Here is a 15,867-nt window from a genome sequence, read left to right as displayed (position 1 = left end):
CTATTCCTTTCCTATAGTAGTTGCTCACTATGCCTAAAATACACCACGCATGTACCATTTACCTGCCCTGTTTCAAAGGAGATACAATCAATGCAATGAGTGAAATACAAGCATTTTACATGTTATTTGTGCTGCTTTCTCACTGGCAATCATGTTATCAAGCAGTAAAGGTTGGATTAGACGCAGTGAAGGCTGCTTCATGTTATCAGTCGGTAGTGATTGTGGACTATTGTGGTGCTACTGTATTATCACAACATTATATATTACTGTTGTGGTTATCTGCATCTGAAGACTAATTTGAAGTCTAATTTAAATGCTAATTATATGTGATGTGTTCTAATCGGAGCACAAGGGTAAATTATAAACGAACCAATAAAAAGATTTAAGGCCATTTTGGAATGACCTTTCGTGCGCTAGGGTTATTAGTGTTATTAGGGATTCAGTTGCTCATTCTCAATAATGAACTGAAATTTTAAACACCTTTAGTTTAGTATGGGGTGGTGTAAGACATTTTTATTGTGTAATTGTGGTGCAAACATTTGCCAGATGTGGGAGAAGTTCTCTTTTGCTGTTGCAGTTGTTGATCTGGTTTAGCGCTGTGAAGAAACCAAAAGTTCAAAAAGTGAAAACCAATTAGGCTATTTGATAAAAAAAAAAAAGTACTTTCCTTAATTCAATTATAAGAATGACAGTATTATCAAGTAGTACAGAACACAACCTTATGTTGACCTTATGGTGATGTCTTCAAAAGGAATCAGTTCTCAATAGAAGATCAACAGATTTGTACAAAAGCAACATGTCATTCTGGTTGTAAGCAGTAGGAAGCTTTGGACAAATTGATTTAATAAAATGAACAGTATGAAGGTCTAAAGAATCCCTTGTCAGTGTAAAAACATTGTTGCTTTGAATGTAATGTGCTGTAAAAGTAAAACAGTTAAAAACACAAAAATAATGAATGCCCTTTGACCTTTAGCTCTGGCCAAATTGAACCCTTCAACAAAAAGTGGAAGAAGTGCAGGCCTATTTGGCCGTCAAAAACTTAAAAGGGGGTCTTCCGTCCTGACTTGTTGCAGAGGGGTCAGCCGTGCCAACGCACAATCTCCGTGTCATCCAATAGAGGGTGGTGTTTAGTTTCCTAGGGCTGGACTAACGCGATTAGCCTTCCCTGAAATGGAGACGCCGACTGTCTGCCTGGAGCGGCTGATACGAGGCGCGGGGATTTTTCATGGCCCTCTGCGCCCTTCGGCGCGAGCCCGCACCGCTGCTTCTTCGGCGAAGTCATTTTAAATGAAGTTTAGGAATGAAGAGTATTGGAGTCACAGACTGGCTTTGGTCTCATTGTATTGATTCGTTCAGTACTTTTAATTAAAGAGACTGATAAGGCAGAGTGGGCCTTTTTTTTCACCTTCTTTATTTTTATTTTTATGATGTTATATTATCTCAACCAAAAGAGACTTTTGAGTTAAATCATGTCCACCATTAGAACATACAACCATTTAACAGTCAGGGACTGGGATAAGGTTGCAGACATGGGTTACAAATTGATGTAACAAATGGTGTTAACGCACTAATAAAAACAAAATAGAATCTTCTACAACTAGCAGATAGACAAAGACGTCATCACCATCTTCAACTCTTAGCCACGCCCTTGCTTGCCATGGAAACAGAAATGAAGGATTAACCCATCAAATGTGAGAGTTGGCCAGTGGTGGCCTAGCGGTTAAGGAAGCGGCTTCATAATCAGAAGGGCGCCGGATCGAATCACAATCCGCCGAGGTGCCACTGAACAAAAGCACCGTCCCCACACACTGCTCCCCGGGCACCTGTCATGGCCACCCACTGCTCACCGAGGGTGATGGTTAAAAGCAGAGGACACATTTCGTTGTGTCACCGTGTGCTGTGCTGTGTATCACAATAACAAGCACTTCATTTATTCACTTTTTCGTAAGGCATCTTGGTGCTGTTAGCACGGGTGTGTGGCATGTTTGTCCAAATGAAACGATTACCAATTGTAACTAATTAATCTGACATGAAATGAATTCATCAGAAAAATCCACACAAACAACATGGATTAGCACGCGAGATGTCTGCATGCCAGACTGGTCTCAGATCAGAACAGTTGCCTGGTTTCTGGGTCAATGTCAAGTTTTATTGTCCAGGCAAACAGGGGACTGTTGGACGCCATGTACTATCCGTAAAGAAACCAGACGGGGTGGGACGTCTAGTTTTGAGCCAGCGCACGCTAATGGTTACGGGGTGGGCCTGTGCGGGATCTCGGGCCCCGGGGTTCGTTGTATTCCGACTGCTGCGGGGGTGAGAAGTGGCGCCGTTCTCACATAACTGTTGTTTGAACTGCCACTAACCTGTCAGACTGGCATCAAACGTGAGAGTGGGCGTCGAGTTTCCTCTACCCGCCCGTCATTATGTGGACATTACGAGCGAAAAATCCGTCCCTGCCGTGTACCTTTCCCACTTTTTTGAACATGAAAGACAGACACACACGGCGGCGCTGCTAGACGAAGCGATAGGAAAATGATCGCTTTCGTGTCGTAAATCAGGACGACACCTGTTCTCGCTGTGTTAGCGGGTGACGGGGAGTAAACAAGGAGGCCGACTCGTAGACGTGCCCGTCCGGCTCTCCGGCCCAATCCCAGCTGAACTCACGCCCACGAACCTGAACCGTCTTCAAAGTCTCGCAGGCTCCTGGACGGCTCCCGTGTTTTACGCGCATATTTTCAGCAGCCGTGCCCACAGCCATGACTCTTTCGACGTGCTTCAACAGTCCCTGAGACGCCAGAGCCGGCTAATTGTTGAGTGAGTGAGTGGCGTCATCAGGCCCACCGTAAAAAAGAAACAACAAGGTCACTTGAGCAATTTAAAGCCTGAACTGTTTATATCCGACAGGGCCACATACTTTTTTTTATTTTTTTACACCTTTTGATCTTATCAACTTCAAGATCTGGCACCTGTTTTACACAGGTTTACATGACATAATTTTTAAAAAACTTTTTTACCTTCACCCCCTACCTGTTACACATATTTTATGTTATGTTATTTGGTTATGTTTGCAATATTTGCATGTTGGTTCATTGTGTACTTGCAATATTTGCAATACTGCGGTCTGTAGCGGTCGCTAAAGCATTTCACTGTGTATCATACCGTGTATGACTGTGCATGTGACAAATAAAATTAGAATTTGAGTTAAAAAAAAACATTGAAAAGGAGAACTGAGCACAGGCGAGTGAACGGCAGATGTGGCCCGCCATTTGTCACATGCGTAGTTATAGCAGTGAAATACATCGGCGTGGCAGTTCTGGCAGGTCTTTTGTTGATGTTCCTGAAAACATAGCCATTCTAAAGCCACATTTTATTTTTATTATCGCTATTATATTACTATTATGGTTGTTAGTGAAATATTGTGCTCCTACACATGATCATCCAAGAAGCAGTATAATGAACTGCTATAATGAAAAATTTGATTTCCTTTCCTTTGTGTTTACTTCCCTTCTCGTTTTTATTGGCGTGAAAAAGGTTAAATGCTCTTGTGATTCCTAGCTTCATCAACACCTCTGTTGCAAAAGCAATCAGAGAATGTAGAATAGTTTGGGCTGTTGTTGTGTCACAGTTAGCACTGGGGGAGGAGAAGCAGAAGAGAGAAAAATCGCCTGCAGAAAGGCATCTGACGGGACGGTTTTATGACCGTCAGGATCTACAAAGTTACGAAACCCTATGTGTCATGGAACGTTGGCTGGAATTCACAGTGGGAGGATCATGCTCTGTAAATTATATTTTTCGACTGAAGCGGCGATGAGGCTGCGTGGTCCTCGTGGTAACGTCCAGTCCTGGTAGTGTTGCGATGACTGTTATTTGAAGCTGTTGTTGCTACTGCGTGGTGAGAATTATCGAGAATTAGGCTGTTGTGTTCAATGTGGCTGTTTGCAAATGCACAGACGTTGCGTGAAGGGAAGCGCAAGACAATTTTGTTTTATTACCAGCGTCTCGAGGGCTAAGACAGAACTTACATGCACAAGCAACACTCGCACAAGCTTCACCTTGTGGAGACAGGATATAAGCCAGGCTTATATACACAGGAACATAGGAAATCGCTGAAGACAGGGGTTCAAATGTGCATCGGGCGGGAGACACCGACAGGGGTGACTGTCATCTTGCTATTTATCTGAAGAAGGAGATACAGGCATGATGAAATTAAAACGTCATTTTTGGTTTGTGACCACAGATAAATATAGATACGATTAAAATGCATAAGGAAAGTGCTTGAGTATTTCTAGGCATGTGTTACCTAACGGTTTACCCCAAGTAGATTCAGAAAAGCGTGGCAGCATTTGAAGTAATGCACGGATTTCGATGACAGAGTTGGCTACGTAGGTTGCAGCCTCCCTGAGAGCCTGATGAAGTGCGCATAATTGACTGTAGAAGCTCCTGGGGTCCTGGCTCTTCCACACAGCCTCCGCGGTTAATAACAGTTTAGGGCTGATGTTTCCACGGTGAAGGCTTTTAGTGAGCATTTCGTGCAAGAGGAAGGCCGCACTTTGCACCAGGCCGTAAAGAAGTGTGAATAAAGACCCTTTTGTGCCATTTCATCACTGAAAGCCAGCGTTTGCGGCCAAAAAAGCTCAGCCAGGCTGTTTGCTGAGGCAGAGCTTGTTAGGCTGGCAAGGCAGCAGTGCTGTCGGAGAAAAACATCAGGAGCGTGTTGTGTCTGGGTTTGGAAATGGCCAGCAAGAACCAGACCATACAAGCAAACATCCCCTCAAATATCCAAGTTAACAGCACCCGTGGGTTTCTATCATACAATCAGCTTGACATGGCGAAAGCCAGGCATACCAGGGCACAGGCCATCCTGCCCACAGTAATGTTGTTGTACTCGTATAATTCAGAGTTAATGAAAACATCCACTAGTGCACAATGGCTGTAATTACATTAGAAATAATGGATTTTTAATAGTACTTTGTCCCTTGAACCTGTATCCTGCCTGGTACACTACAGCAAAACAATCCCAAAGGAAACTACATCATGCTGAGTCTACTAAGAAATTTGCTGTGCGAAATATTCTTCTTAATGTATGTTTACATATAGGGTACTACTTTAAAAGTGGTGCAGTGTTAAATGTGCGGCTTGTTTGCTAGTCAAAGGTGTCCTCGGGATTTACCAAAAAGTACACAAAAAACAAGAATCTTTGATCTTTAATGATGGTTCATCAAGATGCCGATATTTATTTTTGTAAATCATGAAGACGCCTTTAAGTGAAGTGATTGAACACAGCAGCACATCACACGGTGACACAACGAACCGTGTCCTCTGCTTTTAACCATCACCCAGGGAGCAGTGTGTGGGGATGGTGCTTTGCTCAGTGGCACCTCAGTGTCATCTTGGCAGACCGGGATTTAAACCAGCAACCTTCTGATTATTGGTCAGTTTCCTTATCTGCTAGGCCACCACTGCCTTTAGCTTGCCCAAGCAATCAAGCCCCCACACATACTGGCATTTTTAAAATAGTTCCCATTGGGTCGGAGACAAAATGATGGGTGACCATCTAAAGGAGATACATGATTACATAATGCATAACAGAATAGTTAGGGTTGAGACCACAAAGTCAGATTTTTACTACAATGACAACACATAGAAACAGAAAAAAATATATATAAGTTCATAACAAAAGGTTCTTAAGTATTTCTAGGCATGTGTTACCAAAGACTAACCGCAAGATTCAGAAAAGCATGGTAGCATTTGAAGTAATGCACATCTGTCACACTGGTTTGACATGGCAAGGCAGTAGATCTGGAACAATGGCTGGACATGGCGATGAAGAAGGACTCATACGCACAACGTCACGAAACAGGGTTTTAATACATGGTGAACATCCAGTAACAAGTAACAATGACCCGACGGCAAACAGACACGAACAGGGCAGCTTTATACAATCACATACAGGTGAACACGACCAGGAAACTTTACACAGGACCAACATAAAGTAACCCTTTCCGGAGTAACCCTTTCTATGCATCCTTCTTAAATGATTGCCATGTCACATGGGAAGTGCTTACAAGCGGGTGTACTATCCAGTCAATTTTAGTAAACTGTCATGCCCTTCTCTCACTTAATCACACATAAACATCTCACCCCCAGAGATGGCACTCAATGCATTATCGATCTCAGCCCATTCACAAGCAATGACGGGTTCTTCATTGCCGTGCGCAGGGGGCATTCAGGAGCACGGGAGGTATATGGTAAATCAATGAGGGCTAAAGACGGTGCCTAGTGTGGGATTTAGAATAGGCAGAGGCTCTTCAAATCAGCATTTAACCCTTTTGCTGACTCCCCTGCTCTGCTGGAAGCTTCACGTTATCTCCCATGGGAGACACTGTTTCTTCTGACTGTCAATAAACCTACTCTGTTGTCTACATTGTTTTGAGTGAAATACTATGGAATGCACCAACCCCCACATCAGGTTTGTTGTTTGTTCGGCTGGATTTGCCTGAATTTTGTGGCACTTTCTGGCCCATGTCGAGAAGTCAATTTTCTGAATCGGCAGGTTGACTGAAGAGGATAATTAGCAGCAACGTTTGTCTTCTTGGTGGATGGTAGCTCTTTTCTTTCACGCTTTTGCTTGTTTTTGCCATGGAATATTGGAACGTTATGTGAAAACAGGACCCTGTTTGCTCATTGTAAAGAATCAGACATGTAAACCTTTCTTGGATTAACATTTGAATTCTCCTTTTGAATAGAGGCCTGGTATCAGTCCCGCCCGGCATCAGTCAAGTTAAGGACCTGCAATAAATTTAACAAGACATTAAAGCAGCCATTGTGAATATGTTAAAAGACCATCAATGGCATGACACACAGGCAATGTTTGGAAGATCACAAACATTTGAAAGCATGCTGAAAGTCAGTTCATCTGAACTCTGGCATTAAAGCAGAAGTGCCGTCTTTGTTGTCCCACATATTATTGTAAATTGCCAGTTGCAATTTATGAATATTGCCAAAGATGCTCAATTTTGACCAGATATCTAGCCTGCTGTGGCAGTCAATTTCTTGACCCATATTAGCTTATTAGCAACAGATCAGTTGAGGGTGTAGAATCGTGTAGTGTATGAACCTCGCCATCACCAAACAGTAGTGTAATATGAACCCTCTTAAAATTGACCAAATACTTATTTTATGCACCATTATAGCAATAAATTCTTTAAAAGTCATACTGATGTGATTCCCTGGATTCTGTATCTCACAGTTGAAGTGTACCTATGATGAAGTGTACCTCTCTCATCTTATTAAAATTGGACAACTTGCACAATTGGCCCACTTTGTTTTGCCCCACTGTATAGGTTTAAAAGGATCTCTGCCATCTCTTCTGTTTCTGGTTTTCCCAAAGGAACTCATATCGCACCCCTCTGAAAGAGGCTGGTCTTTTGATGGTGGCTGCTTCAGTATTCTTTTTCTGCATTGAGGCCTTGCTGGTGGGGGGGTGCTTGTGCTCCTGGTTGGAGGAATAGTTCGAACCCTGCGGCAAAAGAGAGAGAGTGAAGACAGTGGAGGCGGCCCAGGAGGTGCTGCTAGAAGCATCTGCTGAAACCTCAAACCTTCTCACCCTCACGTCAGATCTATCACAACACCACCCCAGGCACAGATGCTTGGCTCATATTAAAAATCTCTTAAATCAGTCATCTTTTTCCCTTTAAAGCTAAATATTTGAACAGTAAGCCATGTTCATCACTGTGGTCAATGGTGAACGGAAGATCTGAAACGCACACGGGCAGCAAATGAGCTGTGGCCCAGTAAAGTTCATATGCATTAGAGGTCCCATATAGGGGGTCTCCTTTATGTGAGCACCCTGGTGAGAATCACGGAACACTCCCCGCCCCCACAATGCACTAAAGGGAGGGCTCTGACCAGCCATGAGTTAATGCTCTTCCAAGCAGTAAACTACGCCAGCAGGGAGGACCTTTGACCTTAACATGTCTATGCGAAGTTCAAGGGTCAAATAGCTACGGAGTGCAATTGATGTTCCTGGGGCTTCTTCTCGTTATTTATTTATTTGCTGCTGCAGTAAACCTGGAGGTCTTTTATTTCTGAAGCTGAATGTGATATTGGACTAAAATCCATCTTTTGCAAAGAGCAGATTCAACCTTACTGGAGGCAAGCGGATGATGATGGTTATGTGGAATATGAAATGGAGAGGCACATGTTAATGTATTTATTGATTATTGCACATGGACTCCTGTTTGCAAAGAGCTCAGATTTCAGACCTATAAAGTCACTTGATGATTATAATATTCTGATTCTAGAATGCGTTGTAATGTGGAACCGTGACCATTCATTTCTGTTTGTGAGCACTGACAAATTTTAGAACGGACCACTGCACTTATCTTTTTTTTTTAATACCACGCAATCATTATAATATTGTGTAGTGTTGTAAATATGTTGCAATGAGCTGCTAGAGGCTTCAAAAGGTGTATTTTCCCAGTTCCCTGGTGGTTCACAACACTCAAGTCCACATTTCCAAGTCTTTTAAGAACATAATGTCTATTGCTACTGATCTTGAGCTCTTCTGCACCCCTTCCAAGAAAACTGGCTTGTTGTGCGGTGGATAGCACGGTTGCAACACACTGGAAAAGAATCTGTTCCAGTGCCGACACATCCCTCTGATTCCCTTCCAGCCGTGTCCTTTCTTGCCTCTTTTTCCCATTTCCCTCCAGCCCTGTCCCTGCTTGGCCTCCATGAATCTCCCAGAGCTCCTCTGCGTGGGCGTTGGCAGCCGAAGGGTCCAGCTCGGGGTCGTCCGAAAGCCCAGGGGAACACGAGTGGAGCGAGGCGAGCAGCACCAGCTACGCTTTTCTGCTTGGACATGAGCAGGGTCAGAGAAACTGTTGAGTTTGGCTTTTTTATTGCCAGAGCTAAGTGCTCCGTGCGATGATGGAGCGGCGTCTGCACATGACCTCCCAGTTCGTTTACGAGTTAGGAACTGGGATGTTTTTTTTTTTTTTTCCTATTCAAGTCGTGCCAAGCAAACAGTTTATTAGCTGCAGCTCCGCTTTACTGCGGTGCAATGATGCTTCATGGAACAGCAATAAAGCAAACAGGGAAAATTGGATGGATAACGTCTGCAAGGCAGTGCCGTTTCCAAACGAACATACAAGCAAAGAATAAACGAATGAAAACACAATATGAGCCCATCCCTTCCAATACATTCATGCGAGCGGGGAAAGGAGCCTGCTCGTTACTAAAATAATGGGGAAATGTGCTACTTCGTGGTGAAATGTGTTTGTCAGTTAGTAAGTTTGCTCAATTTTACGTCACTGTGCACATTCCCTGATGGACAACACAATGATTTTATTTCCGCTCTGAGCTTACGAGGGCCCTACTTTTAAGGTGATTGAAATGTGGCTCTATAATAGAGACACGCTGGCTTAAGTATATTGAAATGCCAGCAACCTGTAATTCATGGGTCGGCAGTCCTTTCATGTAGTTATTTGACTAATACTTTACGATTCTGATGCACATATTTAGCACATTTAATCAAGTAAATGTGCATTTTTAAAAATGATTTCTACTGTCCATCTTATTTATGTCTGCTGGCACTGGTGCAAATTTCCCAGATTTCCCTTCCATTCCACTGAGAGCCAGTAAAAACTGAGCCACAGGTTAAATGCAGTTGTTGAAACCTGAAAAATTCTGTTAAAATATACTTTATTTAGCATCATGGGATGTCATGGGATGTATGTGCGTTAGCTGCACAAGAAATATACATGTTTATACACGTTTTCCTGGGTAGGTGGTACAGACACGGGTTCAAGTGAATTTTCTCCGTGTGTAGCTATGGGCATCCTTTCACCCCCTGATGTTCCAAAGAACAGGGTATGATGGTGGGTCGTGTGCATGTGTTCAAAGATGAGGGCCCTTCAATACAATGCAATTTAATTCCATATTAGTATGTAAAGCAGGGGCTCTTCAGTATAATATGTAGTATATAAGTTGGCCTCTGTTAAACAGAGAGTTGTTCATTTAAATCTAGCTACAGAGGTATGAAGGTCCGATATGGTCTACAGAGCACCGATGTGCATCTCTCTGGCCGGAGATGTAAATCAAGGGGAAAAAAACAGTGGGTGGTGCTGAGACTTTTGCTCTGTTTCCTTTGCCCTAAGTCAAGGTTGGAATCACAGTTCTGTTCATGTAAATGAGAGAAAGGAGGTCAGTCAAAGTGTGAGTCAAGCACTATTAAAGCAGTCACCGGGACAAGGTCATTACAAGGTGTCACTCTCCAGATCTGTGTTCTCTGGTGTTGTCTGATGTCTGCCCAAATTGTTCTCGCTTGTGTCTAAGGAGTCCTATCTAGTCCTGCCTAGTTGCCACCGAGTCATTGAATGTTTTTATGTCTGTAGATGTATTTGCCCGCTGAGCTGTATGCTGTGCTTTTGTTAAAAGTAAATGTGTCCGTTCCCTGCCATGGCCGTCACCTTCCTGACACAAGGACTCAGACAGAGTCTGGGATGTCCTATAGATCCTGCTGGAAAAATGCCATTTTAAGATGGGAAGGGACTCGGATGTTCTGATGTCCGGAGGAAGTTGGTTCCACTACTGAGGACTGCATTAGACAGGACAGAAAGGAAGAGTTTAATTTCATAAAAAAACAAAGCCAAGCGTGTGATTCACTTTAACTTCCCCATAAGAAGAGCGACAAGGAGAGTTCCCTCCGTCCCCACCCTCTTTTTTTTTGTTTGCCATGGTGTTATCTGGCATTAAACGAGTGTGTACGCAGGATTGAGCATGGACATAAATCACCGCGGCGCTGCTTTCAGCCAGGCCCACAAAGGAGCAATCAATTACCTCCGAGCGGACGGGGAGGACGCGTCTAAGCAGCGCATCCCTACCTTCTCTTCTACTATAATTATTCCGCTCTGCAGCGCCGACTGAAGAAGCCACGTACAGGTGCCGGGTCACCAAGACGACTGAGAGTATCGGGCTAGCAGCCTATGTGTTATAAATGGTTTTTTACCCTATTCCAGGTTCCGCTACCATTCACAAATCTACAGCACTGCCACAGCAACATCGTCATTTTCACTCTTTTCTCAACGGCTGGACATGTCTGAGATTGAGGTCTCTCAAATCTTTGCATGTTTGGTGAGATCTGGCTTATCGGATCATCTAATTAACTAATAATTAATAAGGAATGGCTGTCAAAGAAATAGAAACAAAGCTTTTTCATTTAGGCTGTTTTCATTTTTAGTATTCATATTTCTAATGAGCTCTAGACAGTTTTGGGATCATTTATACTAAAATATACACCAATGCACAAATTCACAGATTTGTACCTTGAAGTCCGAATGTCATGTGTAGAATAAATGTGTAACTAAGTATGTCACACAACTGTCTAAGCCTTGAACCAACCTTACCCCTAAATGTTAACCTCGGTATCCAAAAAGTAAATGTTTGCCTTTTTTATCCATTATCCTTAATGAGGACCAACAAATTGCCTCATTTTCATTTGTTTGTGAGAAACAGATACTGTTGTGAGGATGGAAGAATTTGCTTCCTTCTGTCCTAACTTTGGCTAAATATTGGCTACAAATCGTACTCTAGATTTTTATATATAATTTAATGACTTTGCAAGGTGCTCCGTTTACATGTTGGCTGTTGACTGTGTGTGCACCTAATGTTAAGTGTATAAATGTAGCCTCCTTCAATTGTGACATTTAAGTACTTCAGAATTATATGACAGCATGGTGTGCGATGCTTTTTACTAGGGATGCCCTGCCATCCACGAATCCATCCAGTGGGTTTAAAGCTCAAAATCACAAATCAATGCAGATTTTATAAGTACTGAGTTTTTTTTTATGTTGGATGGTAGATCCTGAGGAACAGAGATGGATGCCCCTGCTGTCCACCTTAAAATTTCACATCATAGCCAGAGTGACCCACAATGATGTGTGGCAGAAAGCAATCGCTGCACCTCGGTTTTATGGGTTTCTGAGACCTTCTCAAGTGTGAGATCACATGACATGCTTCGACCCCGGCGACCTGTCACACTTGAATTGGGAGCGATGAGAAGAAGCCAAGGGTCAGCGTTAGTAACCTCTGGGTCAAGTGGTCAGTGGAGTGCTGATGGTACCAACCCAGACCTCCAGCAGAAAGGAGACTCCATTATGGCTTTGTTAAACACTGCTCACTGCTCACACCAATGCAGTCAAAACACAAATTGTGCATTTAAAGGTGTAGATGAGCAGATGCCTCTTAAACGTCATAGCCAGTTACTGGAACTTTCTTCCAGTAATGTCCACTGGTTTACTCACCTGCGGTTTTGCACTGTCGTATGCTGTATGTTTTCGCTATGTGTATTCGGGGTCATCGTATCCTTGCAGTTTCTTTTCTCTGTGTACCTGCATCTATCTGAGATGACAAAGTTCCCGAGACATAATTAGCTGTTAAAGGAGCCTTCTGCTGCCTTAACGCTTCAGCCTACCAATATCTACAGCAAGATCCAGGATGAGGTCTGCTCAATGTCATTAGCAAGCTACCGATATTGTGCAGGTATTGGCACCAGTTGACTGGAAGGACGCAGGCGAGCGTGAACTGACCCACGAGAGCAGCGGAGCATTGCTGCTTGCAGCATGCCTGGGCTAAGCCACTTACACATTTATCTGCATGTACGACGCCTTCAGCAACTCATCAAAGAGTGAGGTTGAAAGGAAGGGTGGCGGAAAATAGGGGGGAATGGGGCAGTGGTGGTCTAGAGGTTAAGTAAGCGGCCCCGTAATCAGAAGGTTGCCGGTTCGAATCCCGAACCGCCAAGGTGCCACTGAGCAAAGCACCGTCCCCACACACTGCTCCCCGGGCGCCTGTCATGGCTGCCCACTGCTCACCAAGGGCGATGGTTAAAAGCAGAGGACACATTTCGTTGTGTGCACCATGTGCTGTGCTGTGTATCACAATGACAATCACTTCAATTAATGAAAAAAAGAGTAGACCACAGAGCAGAAGGAAATCGGTGAGAAAAACGCAGAACCTCACAGAACAATGGAAAACACTGACTTAACCAGTACATCCGGGCTACTTTACCTCATTTAACTGGGAAAGTGGGAATAAAAAGACTTCAGATGGGAAAAACGGAAACACGATTGCGCTTGTATAAAGTGATTTGCCAAAAGGTGTTACCTAATACACACAACACATTAGTCATTCATCCGACCTGAAGCAAAAGAATTAGCCAAATGGCGCGAGGATCTTAGCAGCTCGTTTCAAAACGGAGCCGCCACCTCTAAGTCGGCAGCCAGACGCCCCGACAGAATCCATAATGAAGTGATGAAATCTACGACGCAATGCAGGAAACAGGCCAAGGAAAACACGCAAGCCAATATTTTGAAAGCTCATCAAATATAAAACAATAATTTATTATTTCTTTCATTTTACAAGACATCAAATTCCGTTTTCTAGCTAAAGATTCGTTAGGCTCGTGTTACTCCTACAAAGTCCTACAAAGACTCGCTGGCTATAATGAACAATAATAACCCAGATTTTAGACGCGGGAGACGTTCATCCTCTCTATCCAAAAAAAAAAAAAAAGATCTGAGCGGCAGTTGGTGTTTGTACATGGACAGAAAATATCCAAAAGGTAGCACCATGTCATTTATTTATGTCGTTTTTCTTTATTGCAGTAAATCCAACGGAATTACCAGAGCCGATGAAAAAGGGTCGTATGCTGTTGATGAAGCAGTTGTACAGTTTTGCACTTCGTTTTAATAGGTAAAATGTACGTACCAACAGTAATATACCGATAAAAGTTATTTGTAGAAAAATAAACCAAAAAAACCCATAAATGTTTGTAACTGTTAAGTTAGGACACACGATTTCGTCTTTTAAAAAATGGAGCGATGGTGTAAAGCCCGGCGGTGAAAGTCAAGCGGAATTATTCAGCGGCGGAACACGCGTAGAGGTGAAGGGTGGTGGTGGGCCGATGGGTGGAGGTGGCTGTACGCCCACCCTCCTGAAAACGTTCAGTGGGACGCTCGCTAAGGCCGTCCTCCGTCCTCCGACTGGGGACTCTCACGTTCCTTCGAGGTAAAAAAAAAAAAAAAAAAAGTCTCATCTTATCTACAAAAAGTTGCCGCATTGAACGAGGCAGGAATCCGGACCCCGACCGGTAGCGTCTTATTTACACCGTGGTGACGGACAGCAGGGAGTTGTAGACGCGCGTGCCGTCGGGCGACTTGGTGCCGTGCGTCAGCAGTTCCTGGATGGTCATCCAGTTGTCGAAGATCTTCTTGTTGCGCTTCTTCATCATCTTCTTGTGGCTGAGCTCCAGGATGTTGGGCTCCTTCCTCTCGTCGCCGCTGGCGACGGCCGCCTGCTCCTTCAGGCAGTCCAGCCGGCTCTGCTTCATGAACTCGCGGCGCTGCCGCTGCTCCTTGGCGCGCACGGCGTGCTGCTTGCGCTCCTCCTTGCTCCAGTAGCGTCCCATCTTCATCTCGCTGACGGCGTCGTCGTCGGTGGTCATGCCGCTGCGCTCCTCGCGGATGCGCATGGCGCGCTCCTTCAGCAGCTTGTCGCGGACGGGCCGCTTGGTGATGTAGCGCGTGCCGTCGCTGCGGATCTTCACCTTCCACTCCATCTTGGGCCCCTGGTCGGCCGCGGTGGAGGAAGGGGGCACCGGGTCGCGGCACATGCTGACCAGGCTCATCTGGCTCTGCGCGTACTCCACGGCCGACTTCTGCTGGATCAGCTGCATGTAGCTCTGGTAGTGCTGGGCGTGGGCCGGGATGTGGGCGTGTTTATACGGCGAGCGGGGGCCCCGGCCGGCTTTGCCGGGGGCCTCCGGCTTCTGCTCCTGTCCGTCCGTGGCCGCGGCGCATTCCGGAGATCTTCCGGGCCCGCAGGCCTCCTGCGCCGGCGACGGCAGGGGCTTCGGCGGCCGCGGCGCGCCCTGGGGCTCCGCCCCCCGGCGGAGGGAGTTGTCCGGGGAGAGCTCCAGCGTGAGCGGGGTGCTGCGGCAGCTCTCGCCCGTGTTGTAGGCGCTGGAGCTGTCCTTGTCGGACTTCTCGGGCAGCTCGGTGATGTCGGAGAGCTCGTGGCGGCGCGCGTCGATGCTGGTGTTGTAGTTGCGGAAGCCGCTGTTGTGCAGCATCCAGGACTCGCGGTACTGCTCGCGCAGCTGCTGCATCTTGTGCGCCCGCACGATGCTCAGGCACTCCAGCTCGATGCTCCGCAACTCGTCGTTCAACAGCTCCAGCTCTTGATCGACTCCGCCCTCATCGGCCGCGGCGGCGCTGGGGCAGTAAAGGCCTCCGGTGCTGCGCACCTGGCACTTCAGCTCCAGCAGTTCGCGGAAACGCTCGCACTCGTCGGCTGGGATGCCCAGAAAGTCGACGTCCGCGCAGTCGGCCGAGATGAAGGACTCGCTGCTGAAGGGCAGGTCCCCGCTGCCGAGGGTGTCCTGGCTGTAGGTCAGCTTTCGCCGGCTCCCCAGCGTGTTGGAGAAGCTGGTGGTCTGGTCGTCGGCCAGGTTCTCCTGCTCCGAGCTCTCGTCGTTGCGCGTGCTGTCGTCGGTGCGACCCACCCCACTGTCCTTCTCGTGGTGGTTAGACAGGAGTGTGGCCGTGTCTGTGGTCCCACCATCTTCCTCAAGCTTCTTCTGCAGAGGCCAAAACAGAGATGCTCATTTACTTTATGAAGAAAAAAAAAAAAGTTAAGAACATTTTTTTTCCAGCATTTGAATCTATTAAAAACACTTATTAAGAACCTGAATGCTGAACTGTCCCTATAAATACACATTTTTATATGGTTAAATGTATTTGCGGCTACAGAACTATCGTTTCATTCAAGCGGCCCTGTTGGACACTTGGTACGCCAGTGAGGGAC

The 15,867-nt window shown here is 45.5% G+C and overlaps 1 protein-coding gene across 4 annotated transcripts in view; it reads right to left on the bottom strand.

Annotated features, from left to right (window-relative positions):
• Window positions 1-13,369: 13,369 nt before the first annotated feature.
• LOC114783676 (E3 ubiquitin-protein ligase PDZRN3-B-like) overlaps window positions 13,370-15,867 on the bottom strand; it is an 80,570-nt gene continuing 78,072 nt past the window's right edge. For all 4 annotated transcript variants that reach the window (XM_028969196.1, XM_028969197.1, XM_028969199.1 and 1 more), the window contains one exon: window positions 13,370-15,640. In XM_028969196.1, coding sequence (XP_028825029.1) covers window positions 14,165-15,640 — 1,476 coding nt within the window. In that variant the 3' untranslated portion in view covers window positions 13,370-14,164. The remainder of the gene's footprint in view (window positions 15,641-15,867) is intronic.

The sequence above is a fragment of the Denticeps clupeoides genome, unplaced genomic scaffold (genome assembly GCF_900700375.1).
Source record: "Denticeps clupeoides unplaced genomic scaffold, fDenClu1.1, whole genome shotgun sequence".
Taxonomy (NCBI): domain Eukaryota; kingdom Metazoa; phylum Chordata; class Actinopteri; order Clupeiformes; family Denticipitidae; genus Denticeps; species Denticeps clupeoides.
This window is presented reverse-complemented; position numbering and strand designations above follow the sequence as displayed.